This window comes from Eriocheir sinensis, unplaced genomic scaffold (genome assembly GCF_024679095.1).
Source record: "Eriocheir sinensis breed Jianghai 21 unplaced genomic scaffold, ASM2467909v1 Scaffold1656, whole genome shotgun sequence".
Classification (NCBI taxonomy): domain Eukaryota; kingdom Metazoa; phylum Arthropoda; class Malacostraca; order Decapoda; family Varunidae; genus Eriocheir; species Eriocheir sinensis.
Window position 1 is genome coordinate 1 of NW_026111024.1, and position 21,718 is coordinate 21,718.

Genomic DNA, 21,718 nt, shown 5'->3' on the forward strand with positions numbered 1-21,718 from the left:
CAATGTGTGTTGTTTTGCTCTCTCTCTCTCTCTCTCTCTAAATGACCCAAGAAAGTTTCAAGACGGAGAAGGACAAATGAGGAGCTTGTGCGAGTGGAAACAAGGACACAATAGCAATAAGACCGCAGGAAGTTCCATGAGAGATAGGAAAGGCGTGGGGAGCTTGGAGGAGACTGAAGAATTAAGGGAGTTTCATGAGAGTTTGGAAGGGCGTGGCGATCGAGTCGGTTTGAAATTTTCTGAACCTAGAAATGTTGTTTCCTATGAAGTTTTATTCTTGATTTAGTTTCATATGGGTATCTAGAGTCATTTTAGCTTGGTTGCCCAAATTGCAATGTTGGGCAAATTGTGCAATTTGCATAACAAGATGGCGGCCAAACGCCACCTGGATTTCTTAATAATTCTCTTAGAATGATATGAAACACATCTTATTTGTGGTTTTATTGGGTCTAGAATTCATTTTTGATGTTGTCTTTTCACTTGTAATTCAATCTTGTGCGCTAAGTATAGGACAACGCTAAATTTACATTGTTACACAACAAAATATCATTAAAAAGTGCAAATAAAATTTTTAATTATTAAAAATAATAATTATGATTGAATAACCTGTATAGCAAGGAAATTACAAATTCGTTCTTTATGTACAAGTATTCAAAGCTAAGAAATCCTTTTAACCCATAATCGATTACATAGTTTTACTAGTTGCGAAAAATCATCCGGGGGGTAACTATATAACTATATGAAAAGAACAAGGTATCAGCAAGAACCTACAGACTCATTTCATTTAGTTTCTGACCCACTGAGTACATTAAGTCCTTCCTAAGCTTAATAAAATTGTCTAAAATTGGACAAATATAATATTGAAAATAATTGATCGTTATTTACGGGTTAATAGGACTGATACAGGACTATACAGTATTATATAGGTGTATTTTCCCATTCATCATCAATATCATAAACATACTCCATATCCTCCTGGCCCTCACTCTCCTGACTGCCCTCCACATCATCTATATTGTCATCTGCGAATACCTCCTCACAATCTTCCATATCTGCATCCAACACCATACCTACATCTTTTTTGTTTGTGTAAGGATTGCAACATCCATGGTTACCTTTGCAATGGCAATACGACGTGCATGACAGGTGTTCTTTGTGGCAGCCACACACCTCAGTGATACACCTCTTGTTCTCCTTCTTGCACTGACACCGGATTACATTAAATAGTTTTGGGGTACAGGCTCCCCCTCTGCAATGACAGGAACAGGGATGTTATCCTGGATCTTCCATCCAAACTTGGTTATATCAGCTGACTCGTCAGGTGGAGTTTGGTTGTTTGCTGCTTTCCACAACATCACTTGCAAATGGGCCCTCAGCACGTGCTGCAGCAGGTTGGGTGTTGTTGGAGGAAGGGACATTAATTTTGGACTAATAGGAAAATATGTACTTGGACATCAACTGAATTGCATGATAAGTATGTAAGTTATGGTGGTCAGCTAACACAAAAGCAATTGTTTACCAAACTGGTTTCTTATATAGGTGATGATGTGGTGGTACTTAATGTTGAGGGGTGTGCATCCGTTGTAGGGTTCAGAGAGTTTCTTAGCAAAATTGTGAAGTTTGTGAAAGTAGATACTATAGATGAAGAAAAGGAAGATGTTTTGGTAAGGAAGATCACAACTGAGGCACGGAAAATTCCATTCAATAACAAAAATTATGACCTAAGTGATTTTTCACATGATAAAATCAAGCAACACACTAGTCCAACACTACTTAGGTTAGGTGTGAAACTACATCATAGGTTTGGAAGTAGTGATCTCATCAAAATTTTACATTCCCATGGTTATACTGTGTCATACGATGAGGTGTTGCGTTTCCGTAAGTCAGCAGCAAAATACGTAGGTGATGAAGCTGCTATGCTGCATAGGATGATGGGGCTCACTAAAACAGTTGGTCTCATATTTGGGTGGTATGACAACTTTGACTTACTGGTATCAACCCCAAATGGTCGCCGGGAGACACATGCAATGGCAACAGAATTTCAAAAGCATCCCGCTGGAATCATCGAGACTGGAAACATCAGTCCCGGCATCAGTACGCTTGTAATCCCTCGTCTTACAACAAAGCAGATCAAGTCAATAGGTAATACAAAAGCCATAGAACTTCTGCACTACAGTGGCCCCAAGAAAGTAATTCCTCCTACAGTACCATCTATCAACACCACCGGGATAAGCTTTAACGAGGTATGTGCTCGACAGGCCAGTCTGGTAGCTGCACAAAAGAAGGACACACAATGGCTTAACAGTTTGACCCAAGGCCAAGATGCTATGGAGTGGAGTGGTTTCAACAATCATCTAGCCAGAAGCCATGGCATACTAAGTCCCGCCAGTACATATATGTTTGGTCCTCTGATTGATGCACCACCTTCTCATCCAGACACAATACTCACAACACTAACATACATGCAGAAATCAATTATTGACATGGGAATGACCTATGTTCACCTCACCATTGACATGCAGCTTTTTGTTGTAACTAAGAAAATATGCTGGAACAACCCTGTCCAGTTCAAGAATGTAATTGCTCATCCTGGTGGGATGCATATCATACAGTCTTTTCTCAGCTGCATAGGGAAACTAATGCAAGGTTCTGGTCTTGAAGTATATGTGGCTGCAGCATATGGAGGGTTAACAGGTATATTCAATGGAAAGTCGTGGGTAAAAGCAATGAGGTCCTTTCGGGGAGTATCAGCAGCACTTTTGAAGCGTCTGCTCTCAGATGGGCCAAAGACATTTGAACAAATAGAGCATTACCTGGATGCTGCTCGTCTCCACCCTACTGGTCGACACTGGGTAGACAACTTCATTCTTCCTACTCTACTCATCCACCAGTTTGTACGTGCAGAAAGAGAGGGGAACACCAACTTGAAGCACCTGACAATGGAGCGCATGATGAAGTATTTCTTCCTTGCTGGTCATGCGCAATATGCTCGATACCTAACCCAATACCTGCTGGAAATGCGTGCACTCCATGACACAGATGCTAAGCCAAATCTTGTCTGTCGACACCATGATGGATACTGGAATGCTGTCTCTGCAGACCAATTTGGTGAGCAGACTGCCATAAAGATTGGAAAAGGAGCTCTTAAAGGCATGACACTGTCTTCTGAACTAGTGCGAGAGTGGATTGATGCCTTTCCTATCAATGTATATGTATCCGACTGTATGAACCATATGTACTCTGCATGTCCCTCAAACCAAAATGCAGAAAAACAGCACAAAGAGGAGTTGAGGTACCGACGTGTATTGGACGCAAAAGATCGGGCTCTCATTGAGGCAGAGATTGATAAGTATCAACATCCACTGGAAGATCACCGTCCACACCTGTATAATCCTGTTACTGGCCAAATTGCCCCCCCTGTTGTGAATGTGACCGACTCAATTGTGATTGGAGAAGAGATGGAAAGGAAATACATTGCCAGTCTGCCTAATGGATTTTACAACCCCATCAGCAGCCCCATCAAGACGATGTCAGTTCTGAAAAAACAGATGAAGGAAAAGAAAGTCATGCCAGTTATAGATCTAGAGAGCTTATTTTTCCGTTTGTTGGTGATGGGCCAGCAGAGGCAGATTGAGTTTGACTCTCTCCTTGCCTATGAACTGTGTGCCGTCCCTGCATCACTAATTGATGAACATGGTTGCCTCCGCAAAGGTAGCAAATCTGAGCTAGTTAAACGCCTTGGTGTTGCCGAGACATTGCCAACACCTGCTGATATTGTCATAGTGGACGTTTCCCAACTTTTCTACCATATAGTGTGGCCGCATGGGGGCATTCTATCTGATTTACTTTCCTCCATTCAAGGCCGCTTGAGTCACTACCCAGCTGGCACTGAGAAAATCATCGTCTTCGACAAGTACCAAGATATCTCTGCAAAGGATCATGAGAGAAAACGCCGAGCTGGTGATATCATCATTGACTATGAACTCTCTATTGCCAACTCTTTACCAAAACGAGATGTTATCCTCAAAAGCAAGAAGAACAAGCAAAGGCTTGCAAGCTTGTTGCACTCCTTTGAACTTGATACTAATGTGACAATGGAAACTTGTGAAAACAATTTATTTGGCCATGATGAAGCAGACATCACTATGATTTCCTATGTCCTTGAGGCAGCTAACAACGGAAAGGGTGTTATACGTGTTCTTAGTGATGACTCTGATGTGTTTGTTCTGTTAGTGTATTGGGTGTATAAAATGAACAAGCAGTGCAAAGTACAGATGGAGAATTGGAATGGAACTGTTCTAGACATCAATGCAACCTGTGCTGACCTAGGGCCAAAATGTCTGCAACTCCTTGGTATGCATGCCCTCAGTGGGTGTGACACAACTTCTTATCCCTATGGAAAAGGCAAGATCAGTGCACTAAATACTATGCTGAGAGGGGAATTCCCAGGCTTGGCTGATGTACTGGGTGAGGTGAATGCCACAGAGGTTAATTTACTAGAGGCAGCAAAACCCTTCTTCCTTGCTCTATATGGACAAACACCAGGAACTTCGATGGAATCTGCCCGCTTCACAATATTCACTAAAAATAAGAAAAGTCCAAAATTAATGTCCCTTCCTCCAACAACACCCAACCTGCTGCAGCACGTGCTGAGGGCCCATTTGCAAGTGATGTTGTGGAAAGCAGCAAACAACCAAACTCCATCTGACGAGTCAGCTGATATAACCAAGTTTGGATGGAAGATCCAGGATAACATCCCTGTTCCTGTCATTGCAGAGGGGGAGCCTGTACCCCCAAAACTATTTAATGTAATCCGGTGTCAGTGCAAGAAGGAGAACAAGAGGTGTATCACTGAGGTGTGTGGCTGCCACAAAGAACACCTGTCATGCACGTCGTATTGCCATGGATGTTGCAATCCTTACACAAACAAAAAAGATGTAGGTATGGTGTTGGATGCAGATATGGAAGATTGTGAGGAGGTATTCGCAGATGACAATATAGATGATGTGGAGGGCAGTCAGGAGAGTGAGGGCCAGGAGGATATGGAGTATGTTTATGATATTGATGATGAATGGGAAAATACACCTATATAATACTGTATAGTCCTGTATCAGTCCTATTAACCCGTAAATAACGATCAATTATTTTCAATATTATATTTGTCCAATTTTAGACAATTTTATTAAGCTTAGGAAGGACTTAATGTACTCAGTGGGTCAGAAACTAAATGAAATGAGTCTGTAGGTTCTTGCTGATACCTTGTTCTTTTCATATAGTTATATAGTTACCCCCCGGATGATTTTTCGCAACTAGTAAAACTATGTAATCGATTATGGGTTAAAAGGATTTCTTAGCTTTGAATACTTGTACATAAAGAACGAATTTGTAATTTCCTTGCTATACAGGTTATTCAATCATAATTATTATTTTTAATAATTAAAAATTTTATTTGCACTTTTTTAATGATATTTTGTTGTGTAACAATGTAAATTTAGTGCTGTCCTATACTTAGCGCACAAGATTGAATTACAAGTGAAAAGACAACATCAAAAATGAATTCTAGACCCAATAAAACCCCAAATAAGATGTGTTTCATATCATTCTAAGAGAATTATTAAGAAATCCAGTGGTTTGGCCATAATTGTTAAACTAAATCAAGAATATAGGAAACAACATTTCTAGGTTCAGAAAATTTCAAACCGAAGTCGATTTGATATTCCTATCTCTACTAAAGTGAACCTAGAAATGTTGTTTCCAATGAAGGTATATTCTTGATGTAGTTTCATATGGGTATCTAAAGTCATATTAGCTTGGTTGCCCAAATGGTAATGTTGGGCAAATTGTGCAATTTGATAACAAGATGGCGCCAAACGCCACCTGAATTTCTTTTATTTCTTCATAATTTTCTTAGATTTATAAGAAGCACATCTTATCTGGGGTTTTCTTGGGTCTAGAATTCAGTTTTGATGTTGTTTTTTCATTTCTACTTCAATCTTGTGTGCTAAGAGTCAGAAAACGCTAAATTTATATAAGTAGTTAATTTTTTTATTTTATTTGCAGGATTGAAAATGAGTGAAAAGTGTCTTCTCTCGACCTGTACCAAGTCAGGGCAACTGCGAGGATTCAAGCTACAGGGAGTAAAAAGACTTATAGAATGTGCGACACAGAGACAAGATAATCAAACCCTTGTCTTATTGCAAAATATTTTGGACTCACAAGGAGAGGAAGCATCAGTGGAAGTACATCAAGGTTGTTATTGTTCATTTACGTCCAAGGAACACATTAAAAAAGCAGTGTCTAAGAGGAAGACTGATTCAATAAGTAGTGATGAAGGCCCATCTGTCAGAATCAGACGGTCACAAGTTAATGACTTTCATTTAAAAAAACACTGCTTGTTTTGTGGCGCATCTTGTGAACCAGTAAATCCAAAACATCCTGATAGATGGGACAGAGTGGTACAGTGTGAGAGAATAGGTATTAAGGGTGCTCAACCTTTCAAGGCTGTTGTATTACAGTATTGTGAAGATCGAAATGACGTGTGGAGTCGGGAAGTTGTTATGCGTTGTCATAGTGTACATGACTTAGCAGCAGCTGAAGCACAGTATCATGTTCGTTGCTATGATGAATTCAGGAAAATACCTGTGCATACTGACCATAGACCAATGATTGACGATGCAGCTTTGAAAATACTTGTTGATGAGATGTACACTAATAGGAAAATATGTACTTGGACATCAACTGAATTGCATGATAAGTATGTAAGTTATGGTGGTCAGCTAACACAAAAGCAATTGTTTACCAAACTGGTTTCTTATATAGGTGATGATGTGGTGGTACTTAATGTTGAGGGGTGTGCATCCGTTGTAGGGTTCAGAGAGTTTCTTAGCAAAGAGGGATGTTGGTGGAGGCTTTCCTGGGGCGATGCTGACCTTGTTCCTGTTCGTGGTTGTCAAGTGGAAGCTGAATTGACGTGTAATGAACCTGGAAGAAGAAGAAAAATAAGGTTAAATTGGGTTTAGAGTGATAGATTTTAGGGCGATTTCTAGGTTACGATATGACGTGACACTATAGGAAGATATTATAATTTGTTGGTGGTTTGATAAATAAAAAGAAAGGCAATGAACGGAGAGAATTGCTTTTGTAATCTACGTACCAATGGAATAATCGCACAGTGTTGGTAAAATGATACGAAAAAAAAGGAATAAGTAGGAAGATAAACAAATTGGATACAAATAAATAAACTAGTAAATAAATAAGAAGCAAATAAATAAGAATAATAAGAATAAATGTATAAGATGAAGCAAATAAAAGGAAAAATGAATGAATAAGTTGCAAATCAGAGGATGAAAGGAAAACGGGTAGGCTATTAGGGACGGGCAAGAAGGTTATCAAACGAAGATAAATAAATAGGATGCAAATAAATAAATAAATAAGAGGTAAATAAATAAGAATAATAAGAATAAATAAATAAGATGAAGCAAATAAAATGAAGAATGAATGAATGTTACAAATCAGAGGAGGAAAGGCAAAAGAGTAGGCTATATGTCTGACGGGCAAGAATTAAGGTTATCAAACAAACATATCTGTCGAGTATGATGGTAAAGCTTTATCAAAATTACTCTTTAATCACTCGTTTATGAGCGGGTTAACTTAATAAACATGGTATACCTAATAAAAATAATAAATGTAGTAGATACATAAGCGTGGATTCATTTTCCAAGTATTTGACCCTTTCAGTTAAAAAAAATGTCTATATATATATTCTACTACATTCCATATATCCCTTCTCGGTATATTAAGGGTGGTATTGCTAGACGGAAGGTCGAGGACAAGTTACTTCCCATGAAGTCAAGTCGTTACTGAGAGTACTTGAAATGCCCGCCAAAATACTGGAACATGGTCGAGTGTCGAGGACACGGGTACCCCCGTGTCTTCGTCGAAATCGTGATTTAAATTGTTATCAGAATTTAGACTGAATGTAAAAAATACAATAAATTATAAAATAAATTTTCGGGAAAAAAATATCCTATTAGGCAGAACACTAGTGTTTCTCTGATAACAGTACCCGTTCCGCGTTTTACAAGAATAAGGCGTCGTGACGACAACAAGCTCCCCCCTCCGGCCTGGCGTCACGCGGGAGAGGAAGGCTGCCGCCATTACTACAATTCATCATCCATATACAGGTAAGACCAAGCGTATTTTCCCGGCTGTGAATGATTGTTTAGTGTTTTTAAAGTGGCAGGATACGTTAGGCGGGATAAGGCGTGTTTACAACTTGCTGGAAGGCTGACAGGAGGCTCGCCTTTCATCGCCATGCCGTAGCCCCAACAAAATGTATTATTACACCCGGGTGAGGGAGCTTGACAGGATGTATAATCTTATTATTCGTGCTTGGTAATACTAAGAGGTCTCCGTGGTCTAGTGGTCAGCGTGGCTGACTACTACTACGCGGCCCCGTGTCCGAATCATGACCCGACGAGTCAGCGTGCTGCTCACCCAGCTGTTCATCCTCCCTCTCGGGCTGGTTGATAAATGGGTACCTGGGGAAACCTGGGGAAGGTAAACTGTGGTAACCCGGATGTCACACTGGCCCTGTGTCCCGGGGTGTTGGGCTCCCTCCTACCACAGGCTCACGTGTTCATGCAACGGAGAACCCACGCGCAGCTCAGCTATAGCGTGTGCCCCCAACTTTACCTTAACTTTGGTAATACTACAGTGAGCCTGACGCCAGTAAACCTCAATAAGTATGAATTGTGAATGCTATGAAATAGGTCAAGGAAGCAGCCTTCATTACTGAGCCTGCCCACCCCAGCATGGCCAATATTAATATTTCACACCATTATGGGGAATAATTACATTGGCAATCTAAGCTCAAGCTTATATTCAGACAGACCTTGATGCTTAAGTTCCACTTCAAATGAAAATAATCCTTGATGAGGGTGATGACACAAAAGATTAAATATAATTTTTATTACAGAACAAGCAGCAATGGCAGCCTACAGACACCTGCTACGTAGAGTGGCTCACGTGGGACAATGGGAAGACCTGGCCATCAGGAGGAGAACCCGTTTGTTCAGGAGCCGTAGGGATCCCTTTGAAATGTACTCGGAAGAGGAGTTCACTCAACGCTTTCGGCTCTCCAAGCAAGTCACCCTGGATCTCTTATCAAAAATCCAGCACCTATTGCCAGATTCTACCAGGAAAAGAGGTAAGCTTAAAATATCATAGGTCTGAAAATATAAAAATGCCATTCTTTACAGGTACTTTAATCAGACCTGATCAAGCTGTGGCTAGCAAGATTAATGTACTGATGCTTAACTGCAACAGGAGCCGATTCAGGAAAAAAGTTTGCCGGAGGCCCGATTGTTGAAAAGTCCGATGAAATTGCCTACCACACAATTTGGAATGTTCTGCGAGTTTTGTTGTTATAGCCGCAGCGCACTTCTGAGCTAGTTTCCAGTATTCGCTCAGGACCATGGGGGGGCGGCCCCTGGGTCCCCCTTTAGATCTGCCAACGAACCACAACCATAAACAGGGACAGCCCTGATAGTTCTCAAATTATACGAGGTGCCAAAGTCACAGATCCATACCCTAGTTATTCTCAGCTATGTAAAAATATGTCTACATATATGTCTATGATTTTTTTGTCAAATTATCATTCTTAAGGAATAAATGTTTATTTCATATTTCCTAGCGATAGAGTTTAGGTCAAAGCAAACAATTCAGTTCAACATATCTTTTGACACACTTTTCTAACATGAGTTTCTGTTGTCAGCCATAATTTCTGTGGGGGGGAGCTAGGGGGCTACAGCCCCTCCAATGTTTTTCAATCAGCCTTAAAATGCCCCTAAAAGTGCCTATTTACAAAATATTCCCTCACCTGCACATCCTTGCTTCGATCGCTACCCTCTTCCCCCGCCCACCTCATGAAACTATGATGCCTTATAGACCCCTGCAAAAATCTGCAAAAATTATGGGCTTGGTTATTGATTGGTTGAAAAGTAGGATAAGGCAGTCATCCACATTCTCAGTGAAAGTAAGGTGAAGGTAGGGGCACATACTATAGTTGCACATGGCCTGAGTGCTGACCTCTGTCACATTAGCACTATAGCCTGTGGTGGATATGAACCCATTACCCCAAAAGAGAGGGCAGGTGTAACATCTGGGTTACCACAGGTTTCCACAGGTACCCATTAATTTGACAGGCACAAGAGGGAGAATGAACAGTTGGGTGAGGTGCACACCGACTGGGATTTGAACCTAGATCTGTGGATTTGTAGCTTGGCACGATAACCACATCACCATGGAGGTGCAGTCATCAGGAATTATTATTATTGCTATTGTTGTTATTATTATTATTATTATTATTATTATTATTATTATTATTATTATTATTATTATTATTATTATTATTATTATTATTATTATTATGTTCATTATTATTAATTAATTTATTATTACTATTATTATATATTTTTTTATAATTATATATAATTATTATTATTTTCATTATTATTAATTAATTTATTATTATTATTATTATTATTATTATTATTATTATTATTATTATTATTATTATTATTATTATTATTATTATTTACTGTTATAATTATTGTTATTATTTTCATTATTATTAATTAATTTATTATTATTATCATTATTATTATTATTATTATTATTATTATTATTATTATTATTATTATTATTACTATTATTTATTATTATTGTTATAATTATTATTATTATCATTATTATTATTATTATTATTATTATTATTATTATTATTATTATTATTATTATTATTATTATTATTATTATTATTATTATTATTATTATTATTATTATTATTATTATTATTATTATTATTATTATTTTCATTATTATTATTATTATTATTAATATTATCATTATTATTATTATTAATATTATCATTATTATTATTATTAATATTATTATCAGCCTGTTTCCGGATGTCAGGAGTATACTGGGCCCTGGGAGAACCTTCTTTTCTCTTGTAGGTACACACCATCCCGAAACAAAACAGAAGTGTGTACCATTTATGTAGCTGTGGTCTCTTGTACCCCATTATGGTGGTCTCAACTACCCCATGTTATATAAAGATCAATACAAAGTAAACATTAACATTGATCACCTCCACATTGGCTGTATACTTACATAGGATGCCTGGCTACAGATCACAGAAATTGGACTTGGCTGAGGGACACGGCTTGTGTACAGCACACCTTAGCGTTACTGGGTCACATTCCTCGAATATACATACACAAATGAATAGGAATGAGGGGTACTTGTGGAATGAGTGAAAAGATGTGGTTTACATTTTCAGATCTTATGTACTTGAATGTCTACAAAACAGAAGTTAACAAAACAGTCCGACCTATTATTTTTGTTTTGTTTAATTTTTAAAAGAAATTTCCTTAGCTGGTCTCAGTTGCCCCAGGTGGTCGCAATAGCCCTGTTCTATGGTGTGTGTGTATATATATATATATATATATATATATATATATATATATATATATATATATATATATATATATATATATATATATATTCTGAAAACTATTTCTTTCTTACAGGTCTACCAATCCCACCACGTCACCAGCTGCTTGTAACACTACGATCCTATGCCACTGGGAGCTTCCAGCTTGACATGGGGGATTGCTGTGACATGTCGCTGCCCAGTGTATCTACCTGTGTCAAGACTGTGACCAGTGCAATCTGCCAGCTAGCAGGGGACTACATAAAGTTCCCCAGTCCTGCTGAAGAACAGGATGTCATGCGACAATTTGCCGAGGTAGCTGCCATGCCCGGAGTTATTGGATGTGTAGATGGTGTACACATCCCAATCATCAGTCCAGGTGGAGAAGATGCAGAACTTTACCGCTGCAGGAAAGGCTTTTTTTCATTGAATATAATGGGGGTCTGCAACTCATCCATGCTCTTCACAAATCTGGTCGTGAACTGGCAAGGTAGTGCACATGATGCCCGCATCTTCAGTGAGTCTGTTTTGTGTGCTACTCTGGAGGGAGGGCAGTACAGAGGATACTTGTTGGGGGATTCGGGCTATGCCTGTAAAAGCTACCTTTTAACTCCCATTCGAATTCCTCGTACTGTTAAGGAGAGGCATTACAATGCCTCTCACATCAAAACAAGGAACCTGATCGAGAGAACGTTCGGGATTTGGAAGAAAAGATTTGCTATTCTCTCAAAGCCAATGAGAACAGCACTCTCAACATCAAAAAAAATTGTGACTGCATGTGCCATCCTGCACAATATTGCAATCCTCAACAAACTCCCCATTGACATGCCAGAAGAAGAACTTGAGCCCATCAACATAGACATACTTGCAGATTATGATGTAGGCACTGGAAATGCTCGCAGAGCTTCCATTGTTGAGAGATTCTTTTAGATCTTCTGTGGATGTCAAAATGTACACCATTGAGTGCTGGCAATGGAACCCAGGCTTCTGGATAGGAGTCAGGGCAGCAAGCCAACCGAGCCATCGATGATTTAAAAGTTCTCCGTCTAGTCCAAGACCTACACTGCCCATGGTGCCTCACACAGCCTAACACACCAGAACATTTCCTGCTCCACTGCCCAAGATTCCACTCCTCCACACCAACCTCAAATTAAGCATCCCTAACCAGACTCAACATCCACAGGCCAACTTTACATAGAAGGCCTGCTGGGCAGCGACACCCTCAGCCCCAACACTGCCTTCCAAGCCCTCAAGTCTATGCAGACCTTCCTACAGAAGTCCTGGCAACTCAATAGGATCTAACCCTCCCTGGTGACACATCGACAGAATAACAACATCCGCTAACATTTCCCACTGATGGGGCTCAGGAGGCAGTGGTCCCACAGCCTAACCAGCCCCATAAAACACCCCAGAAAAGATGATCCCAGAGGCCACTTCTCTGGCACTGTATCTGACATCCTCGCCCCACTGTGGATATGCAGGAAAGGTGATTGCCCACACTCATGGTGGCTGGAAATGCTTTATTTAACCCACAGTAGCACATGCGGTGCTATATATATTAGAGGAACTGCAATAACACATTGAAAATTCAGTAATCTACATGACAAAATTTTTCACTATTATTGCAGTTTTTCTAATGTAAATATATACTACAGGTGGCATTATGGGTTGACTAAAAGCGATTAAAAGCGTTTCCAGCTACCATGAGTGTGAGCGAGGTCACTTTTCCTTCATATCCACAGTAGGGGCCAGGTGTCAGGTATAGTGCTGCATAAGTGGCCCTTGGCATGGTGACCTCAGTAGCTCAGTTGGGTTGATTTATACACAGATAGCCCAGGTTTGATCTTTTTTTTTCCCAGCCTATAGTGCTTTTAGGCTTTCTTGAGAGACCTGGATGGTAGTCGGCCCTAGCCCGTCATGATGCAGGCAAGTGTTTTATAGTGGCGCCGTCTTTTCTTGGTGTGGTGGTTGGTCACAGTGGTGTACATTTTGAGATCTTTATTGTAGTTTCTCTAATAATAAGTTATGTCTGTTCAGAAAATGAAAATAGCTTGTAAGATTTTGCATAAATATTTTCCGATCAAAATTTACAGTCTCTTTAATTTGTTCATTTCCTGCCTGAAGCCTATACGTACATAATCATGATATAAATAAATGAACAAAATATTTATCAAACATCACTGAATATAATGTATTTCCTACTACAACTACTACTACTAACACTAGTTAATGTTGGCAATATATGCTAAAATGCTGATGATACAGAGATTGGCAGAGTAATTGAGTCGGATCGGGTCGCTAGTATTCTCCAGGATGAACTAGACAGATTGCGTGAATGGGCAGGGAAGTGGCAGATGGAGTTCAATGTCTGGAAGTGCAAAGAATGGGCTAATCACTCTGGCGTAATATTCTTGATGTATAAATAAAAACCCACACTGGCAGACGATAGTTATATTTTTAACTAAACAGTTTCGGTGGACACTGCCACCATCTTCAGTGGTGTAAAGAAAGACCACTGAAGATGGTGGCAGTGTTGGTTTTTATTTATACATCTGGAAGTGCAGTACTCTGAGTGTATATGGGAACAACCGCTCATAATTATTGGTTAAATGACACTCCCCTAAGAAGATCAAGGTGTGAGAGGAATTCAGGGATCTTGATGACCTCTGATCTCCATCTAAGAGCACAATGCATTCATCCTAGATATTGTGCAAATAGGGTATTGGGATTCATTTCAAGGAGAGTAAGCAACAAGTGCTGATGTCATCAAGCTATATTTAGCATTAGTTAGATCTTATCATGATAATGTGTTTTTTTTCTGGTCACCTTCATAATTGTAGAATGGGTATCAAAATGTTAGAATTGGTACAGTGGAGGATGACAAAGATGATTTACGGGTTCAAAAATTTGACATATGAGGAGACTCGAACAGTTAATTAAACTTGCATTTTCTAGAGAGGCAAAGGGTGCAAGGAGACTTGATCGAAGTTTATAAATGGATGAAGGGCTTTAATAAGGGGATATTTATAAGGTTCTGATGGTAAGAGAGCTGGGTAGGACATGTAATAATGGGTTTAAATTTGATAAATTCAGATTCCACAGGGTCATAGGCAAAAAATACTTTACCAACAAGAGAATGAGTGGAACAGGCCTGGCCTTCATGTTATGAGAGTCAATAAGATGAACACATTAATAAAATGTTTAGATAAATTCATAGGTAGTGATGTTGGGGGGAGCGTACATGCTAACGGTGAAGAAGACTGGTGGTGGCCCTCCTCAATCACCTCCCAAGCTTTCCGAAGAACACGAGGCCGTTGCCTCCATGATTTCTGGAGAACTCAGTATGGGCGAGTGTGTCCTTGACACTCTTACAATACAAGATGGGCATGCAGTTGATGAGGCAGGCAATCCCATCATGGATGTTACTCTCCGGCATTCCCCAAACTGTCCAAAAATTTGGCTTTGCAGGTGTCTGCTGCCTCACGGATATGATGCCAAGTCTCCGTGAAGACATCTAGCTGCCGCTGCAACACTCCCTGTGAAACTGGTACAGTTTCATCTGTTGGTCGTGCTCCTCTCTGGTCTGTTGAAGAAGGAGTTGGTGATACTCATCCTGCTGCTTCCGACAGGCCTGGTACTCTGCATCAAATTTCCTCCTCTGCCGTGGGGCAGCAGAAGATGAGGCCACATTACATGTAAATGTAGTTAGTGATGGTGCAGTGGATGCAGAGGATGAAGCTTCTGGCTGGAAAGATGTAGAAGCACTAGGAGGTGCAGGTGCTTCAGCACATTCAGCGGCAGCAGTAGCAGAGGGGACCTCTGTCGGTGGCAGTTTTCCACTCACAGCTGTGAAATAATACAATGCATTATCAGTCATACTTATACATGAAAGATGATGTGACTCTGGAAATTTCTTCCTTCAATAACAATGTTAGCTTCTTTTCTTTTCTTATAATACTTGAAAAAACACTACCCCATCAATAAAGGCACCAGAGGGAATTTGATATCTATTGCATTTATAGTTATTTAAATTTAATCCTAGACTGGGCCCCCTCAGAGCTTGTTCCCAGAAATGAGTAACTTATCTATCTATATCTATATCTATCTATCTATCTATCTATATATCTATATCTATCTATCTATCTATCTATCTATCTATCTATCTATCTATCTATATCTATATCTATCTATATATATATATATATATATATATATATATATATATATATATATATATATATATATATATATATATATATAGATCTATATTTAGTCTCTGTCTCTCTCTCTCTCTCTCTCTCTCTCTCTCTCTATATCTCTCTATCTATCTCTCTATATCTATCTATATATATATATATATATATATATATATATATATATATATATATATATATATATATATATATATATATATATATATATATATATCTATATATTTTTTTTTCATATCTTTTACCTAAACCAGTGTATCAAAAAGTGAAAGTTGATGATGAGAATAACAATGATAGTATTTATATGCAGCACCAGAACAAGAATGCAGAAAACTGGATAATATAATGTGATATACTTTCAAGCAAAGATTAACTTACTGAAAGTAACATCCATGATGGGAGTGCCTGCCTCATCCACTGGATGCCCATCTTGAATGGCAAGAGTGTCAAAGACATCCTCGCCCATGTTGAGTTCTCCAGAGATCATGGAGGCAACAGTCTCATGTTCTTCTGTAAACTTGGGAGGTGATGGAGGAGGGGCACCACCAGTCCTCTTCACCTTCAGCTTGTAGGCTCTCTCTTCCTTTTTCACACTGCAATGAAACATGATTTTAATAACAATAATATATCAAAGGCATACTGAATTGTAAACCCTTTAACAATACACCTCTGCAATGCAGTGGTTCGAGTCCCTAACAATGAATCTGCGGGCCTGGGCAGTCGGCATGCAGCCACCCAGCCGTTCATCCTTCCTTTCACCCGGGTACCTGGGGCCACCAGGGAAAGTAAACTGTGGTAACCCAGATGTTACACTGGTACTGTATCTGGTTTATGGGTTGTCTCATGACAGGCTCAAAGGATCAATGGGATGGAGATGAGCACTGCCACCACCCGCAGCTATAGCGTGTGCTCCCAACTTAACCTTTTCCTTTACCTTTTTTTACCCTTTGACCAAATATAGTAAAGAGCATTGGAAACAACTTGTTGTACCAAAATTGATATTAGTGTTGCAGATTTAATATTCTAGTGCCTATTAATATTAATAGTGTTTGCATTAAAGATACATTGCTATTCAATTAGGTTGATAACATGGGATTATTTTAGTTTGAATATAGCTCTTAACTAACAAAGCAAGAATTAATGGGTTACTATTTGATCAGCAATGGTATAACATTATCATATGTAAGAGCTACACCTGCTCTATGCTTATTGCTATTCTACCAGTAATTCTTTCTTTTGCCTTACAAATAACATGTAATAACAATGAAAAATAACTATAGCCTATTTTAATGCATTATGATTATTTTGGATCTGGAGAACACATTATTAGTGTAATCTGTGTCTCAAAAGGTGAAAAGTTGATCATTTTAATCATCACCCAAACACTGGAGTGGATAGGTATTTATCAAAGGGGGGCACATCTGAGTATGGGAGGGCACTAGACAAGTGAAGCTCCGCGGCATTCTGATGCCACACAGAATGTTACAAGGGCACATTCTAAGATCATATTAATGGTGGGTATAAAGGCATGGTCGATGGGGGCAGTATGTTAATTCTCAGGGGAGGGAGTGGCATGACCCCAGTTGCTTCGCAACCGCACGCTGAGGTGGAAGCATTTTCCCCGTGACCCCGTGATGCAAGAACTATATGGTAATTCACAGTAAGAGCATTTATTATTTTATTGCTAAATTGTGGCAGCGACGCCGCGCTGTCTGTGCTGGTGGTGTTTTGAATCTCCCGCTCACAATACATGTTCCAACACTATTCACCACCCCATAGTAACTTTATTCTGATGGAATGTCCACCGACACCTCCTACATAATGCAACCACATACTCATACGTGAAACATGCTGCCTGTCATCAGAACGGGGTGAATTGTCTTGCCTAGTTGGCTGTTACAACCACTAAGTTAAAGCGAGAATAATATATACCAAACTATACTACCAATACATTTTATAATAGCGGTTATTTTTTTAGATACGATGGCAAAATATAATTGTTTAGTCGGTCATCATATGAAACTGGCAATATAATTAAGCAAGCTGTATAGTATTTGCCTTTATCTTTCCAATGATATGCCGAATATTTGCTACAATGCATAGTTACAGAGGTGTGGAGGTGAAAATAGACCTCACCCACCTGCCCGACAGCGCACGGGGGTCATGACGCGTTGCGCACTGAAAGGATCGAGGAGCGGAGGACCTAAGAAGCGATACAAGGCGATACTGGTCAAAAGGTTAACTATATACAACGTAAAATCAATGCACCTCATTTACTTACTTCAATTTGATGCGGTTGAAACTTCTTTTCAATTGTTGAACTGATCGCGGCTCCAGATCAGGGTGCATGGCGTTGAAGTTTTTGGCGATCTCATCCCACGCCAAGTTCTTCTTGTGCTGGACCGCAGTGCTGGTTGACCTATCTTGAAGGACAGGCCTTTCCTCCACTAGCTGCACCAGGACTCTCCTCTGCCTTGACGAAAGTGGTGCAGCGCGGTCCATTGTCGATCAGCTTCCGTGCGCGCGCGTTGTTGTGATGGCGGAATATGCATTCATATCGGCACTCTGCATTATCTTTTTCATTTTTCTTTTTTTCATAATTGTTTAATTTGAATTTGTATCTTAAATGCTATTATTTTTAAAAGGGTACTTCCTTATAATTTCTTATATGTATGACTGCTGAAATAAAAGTTTATGCACTGCACCTCGTCGTCTTCCATTAATTACGGCTATATCTAGCTTTTCTGTTTTGTTTATCTCTAAATTTATAATTTTCTCTTAATGTAGTCCCGATATGAAACATGATTTTTGAAAAAAACGGGAAATCGGGCCGGTGCGTGGCCAGCTGATGCCGATCAGGCGTACCAACACCCAGATGCAGCCAGATGCAGCGGGGGCTGCTGGCGGGCTGGTCTCTCAATACGGTCGAGGGACGAAGTAACTTTGCCTACCTACATGGTCGAGCGACAGGAAAGGACGCTAGCCTTCGCGTCTAACAATACCACCCTTAGACTCCACTCTGTCCAGAAGAGCTGTGTGAGTGGAGCCTCCCCACACGTGAGATGCATACTCCATACGAGGGCGGACAAGACCCCTGTATATGGATAGCAACTGCGCGGGGGAGAAGAACTGGCGACGATACAGAACGCCCAACCTCGAGGAAGCTGATTTAGCGAGGAGGAGATATGAAGTTTCCAGTTGAGATTTTGAGTTAAGGATAGACCGAGGACGTTTAGTGTTGAAGACGGTGACAGCTGAGTGTTGTTGAAGAACAGGGGATAGGTGTTTGGAAGATTGTGTCGAGTTGATAGGTGGAGAAATTGAGTTTTTGAGGCATTGAAGGACACAAGGTTCCTTCTGCCCCAATCGGAAATGATTGCAAGGTCTGAGGTTAAGCGTTATGCAGCCTCCAGTCTGGAGTTGTGTACTTCCTGTTGAGAGGGTCTTCTATTGAAAGAAGTTGAATAATGCAGAGTGGAGTCGTCGGCGTATGAGTGGACAGGACAGTTTGTTATGGAAAGAATATCATTGATGAGTAACAGGAAGAGAGTGGGTGATAGGACAGAGCCCTGTGGAACGCCACTGTTTATAGGTTTAGGGGAAGAACAGTGACCGTCTACCACCGCAGAGATAGAACGGCCGGAAAGGAAAATGGAGATAAAGGAACAGAGAGAGGGATAGAATCCGAAAGAGGGCAGTTTAAAAAGCAAAGACTGGTGTCAGACTCTATCGAAGGCGTGTGATCTGGCTGTTTCCGGGTGTTCTGCGTGGGTTTCAGAGTGATTCAAGTGTGTTGTGTTTACGGTGTTTTTGCGTGTGATCTGGCTGTTTCCGGGTGTTCTGCGTGGGTTTCAGAGTGATTCAAGTGTTGTGTTTCCGGTGTTTTTGCGTGTGATCTGGCTGTTTCCGGGTGTTCTGCGTGGGTTTCAGAGTGATTCAAGTGTGTTGTATTTCCGGTGTTTTGCGTGTGATTTGGCTGCTTCTAAGTGTATTGCGTGGGTTTCAGAGCGTTTTGAGTGTGCTGTTTTGTTTCCGGTGTTTCTACGTGTGATTTGGCTGTTTTCGAGTGTTCTGCGTTTCGAGTGTGTTGTGTTTCCAGTGCTTTTACGTGTGATTTGGATGTTTATAGTGCTCTGCGTGGGTTTCAGAGTGTTTTGAGTGTGCTGTTGTACTTCCGGTGTTTTTGCGAGTGACTTAAGGGTGTTTAGTCGTGCTTGTGCTTGGGTTTCTGAGTGTTTCGTGTGTCCCGAGTGTGACTTTGTGTTCCCGAGTGTCTCACGCGTGATTTGGGTGTGTCGACAACCCACCCTTTGAATTCCCTGAGGATTCAATCTGCTCCTCCTCATTACACCCCCTTTAAATCCCCTAGAGGATTAACACTTCCTACACCCCTTTCCCTCACCTCACCTAAGCCCCCCCCCCCACCCTCGCTCACCTCACATCCCTTTTGCTCCTCCTCATCCCCTAGAGGATTAGCCCTTCCTACTCCTCCCTCACCTCCACATATTTCTAAGCCCTCCCCCCCTCACTCACCTTACCTCACATCCTATTTACCCATCCCTTCACCCACCTTACCTCGCCTCCTTCTTAACCTTTCTTGTTCTCACACACCTCACTCACCTCACATCCCTTCCTACTCCTCCTCTCTCCCACTTACCTCCTTTCCCAAACTCCCTCTCACTCATCTCACCTATTTCCTAATCCTCCTTGATCTCACACACCTCACTCACCGCCTCCCTTTCCCCCTCTTTACTCACCTCACATCCCTTCCTACCCCTCCTCTCTCCCACCTCACCTATTTCCTAACCCTCCTTGATCTCACACACCTCACTCACCGCCTCTCTCCCACCTCACCTATTTCCTAACCCTCCTTGATCTCACACACCTCACTCACCGCCTCCCTTTCCCCCTCTTTACTCACCTCACATCCCTTCCTACTCCTCCTCTCTCCCACCTCACCTATTTCCTAACCCTCCTTGATCTCACACACCTCTCTTTCCCCCTCTTTACTCACCTCACATCCCTTCCTACTCCTCCTCTCTCTCACTTTTCCTCCATTACTAAACTACCTCTCACACACCTCACCCCCTTTCCTGATCCCCTGCACTCTGTGTTTTTATCTCTTTCATTTCAGCTAAGATGGCGCCTAAGAAGTGCAGTACTTGTAACGGTAGCTTCTCAGCTCACTTTTTTACAGGGCGTTCTGCTGTCTGTCGACTGTGTCTCTCCAGGCAGCATCTCGAGACAAGACTGCAGGAGCAGGAAGAGAAGATGGAAGAAGGCCAGAATAAAATAATAGAGCTTTCTCTCACCAGGCAACATCTCGAGACAAGACTGCAGGAGCAAGAAGAGAAGATGGAAGCAGGTCAGAATAAAATAATACAGCTTTCTCGCACTGTTGCCTCCTTGCAGGATTTCATCCAGGCTAACGTTGCTGTGGTGCCAAACCCTTCTCCAACCGCCCCCTTGCCCTCAGCGGTACCGTCGACACCAGCGGACAACACCACGCAACGGGAGGATGCTAGTGGCACCGCCCATGATGGCTTCACCGTCGTGAATGGAGGAGCCAAACCAGCCAGACAAGCGATTTATCCTGTTCATTGCTTCAACAGGTTTGCCATTCTGGAGGAGGAGGACGAGCAGGAGAGCACCTTCCTGGTGGGTGACTCCATGATTCGCCAGCAGGTCGTTGAGTTCTGCGGCAGAGTTCCTCGTCGAAGACGGAACTATTGCTATCCTGGTGCTGGGATCGACGACATAACTGCTGCTCTTGAGGAGATCTCCCCCCAGGCTACTAATGATTCACTGTTTGTTATTCACACAGGTACGAACGACGTCACCACGACCCGGTCTGAGGAACTCCTGGAGAAAGGCCCGTAGGCTCATCCAGCAGTATAAGACTAAATCCCCTAACATTTTGATTTCAGGAGTTCTACCACGGACTTGGGCGGAGAGCGACTTTTTCAGTAAGGCCTTCAGCCTAAACAACCGCTTACAGACTCTTTGTAGG

General features: G+C 41.0%; 1 protein-coding gene across 1 annotated transcript; it reads right to left on the reverse strand.

The window, feature by feature from the left end:
- Positions 1-15,011: 15,011 nt before the first annotated feature.
- On the reverse strand, positions 15,012-18,830 carry LOC126990450 (uncharacterized). The gene is made up of 3 exons (XM_050849054.1): positions 17,990-18,830; positions 16,087-16,301; positions 15,012-15,343 (listed from the first exon to the last, which is right to left on the reverse strand). Exons 1-3 carry the CDS (start codon positions 18,208-18,210, stop codon positions 15,012-15,014), a joined length of 768 nt encoding a protein of 255 aa, XP_050705011.1. The 5' UTR covers positions 18,211-18,830.
- Positions 18,831-21,718: the final 2,888 nt, after the last annotated feature.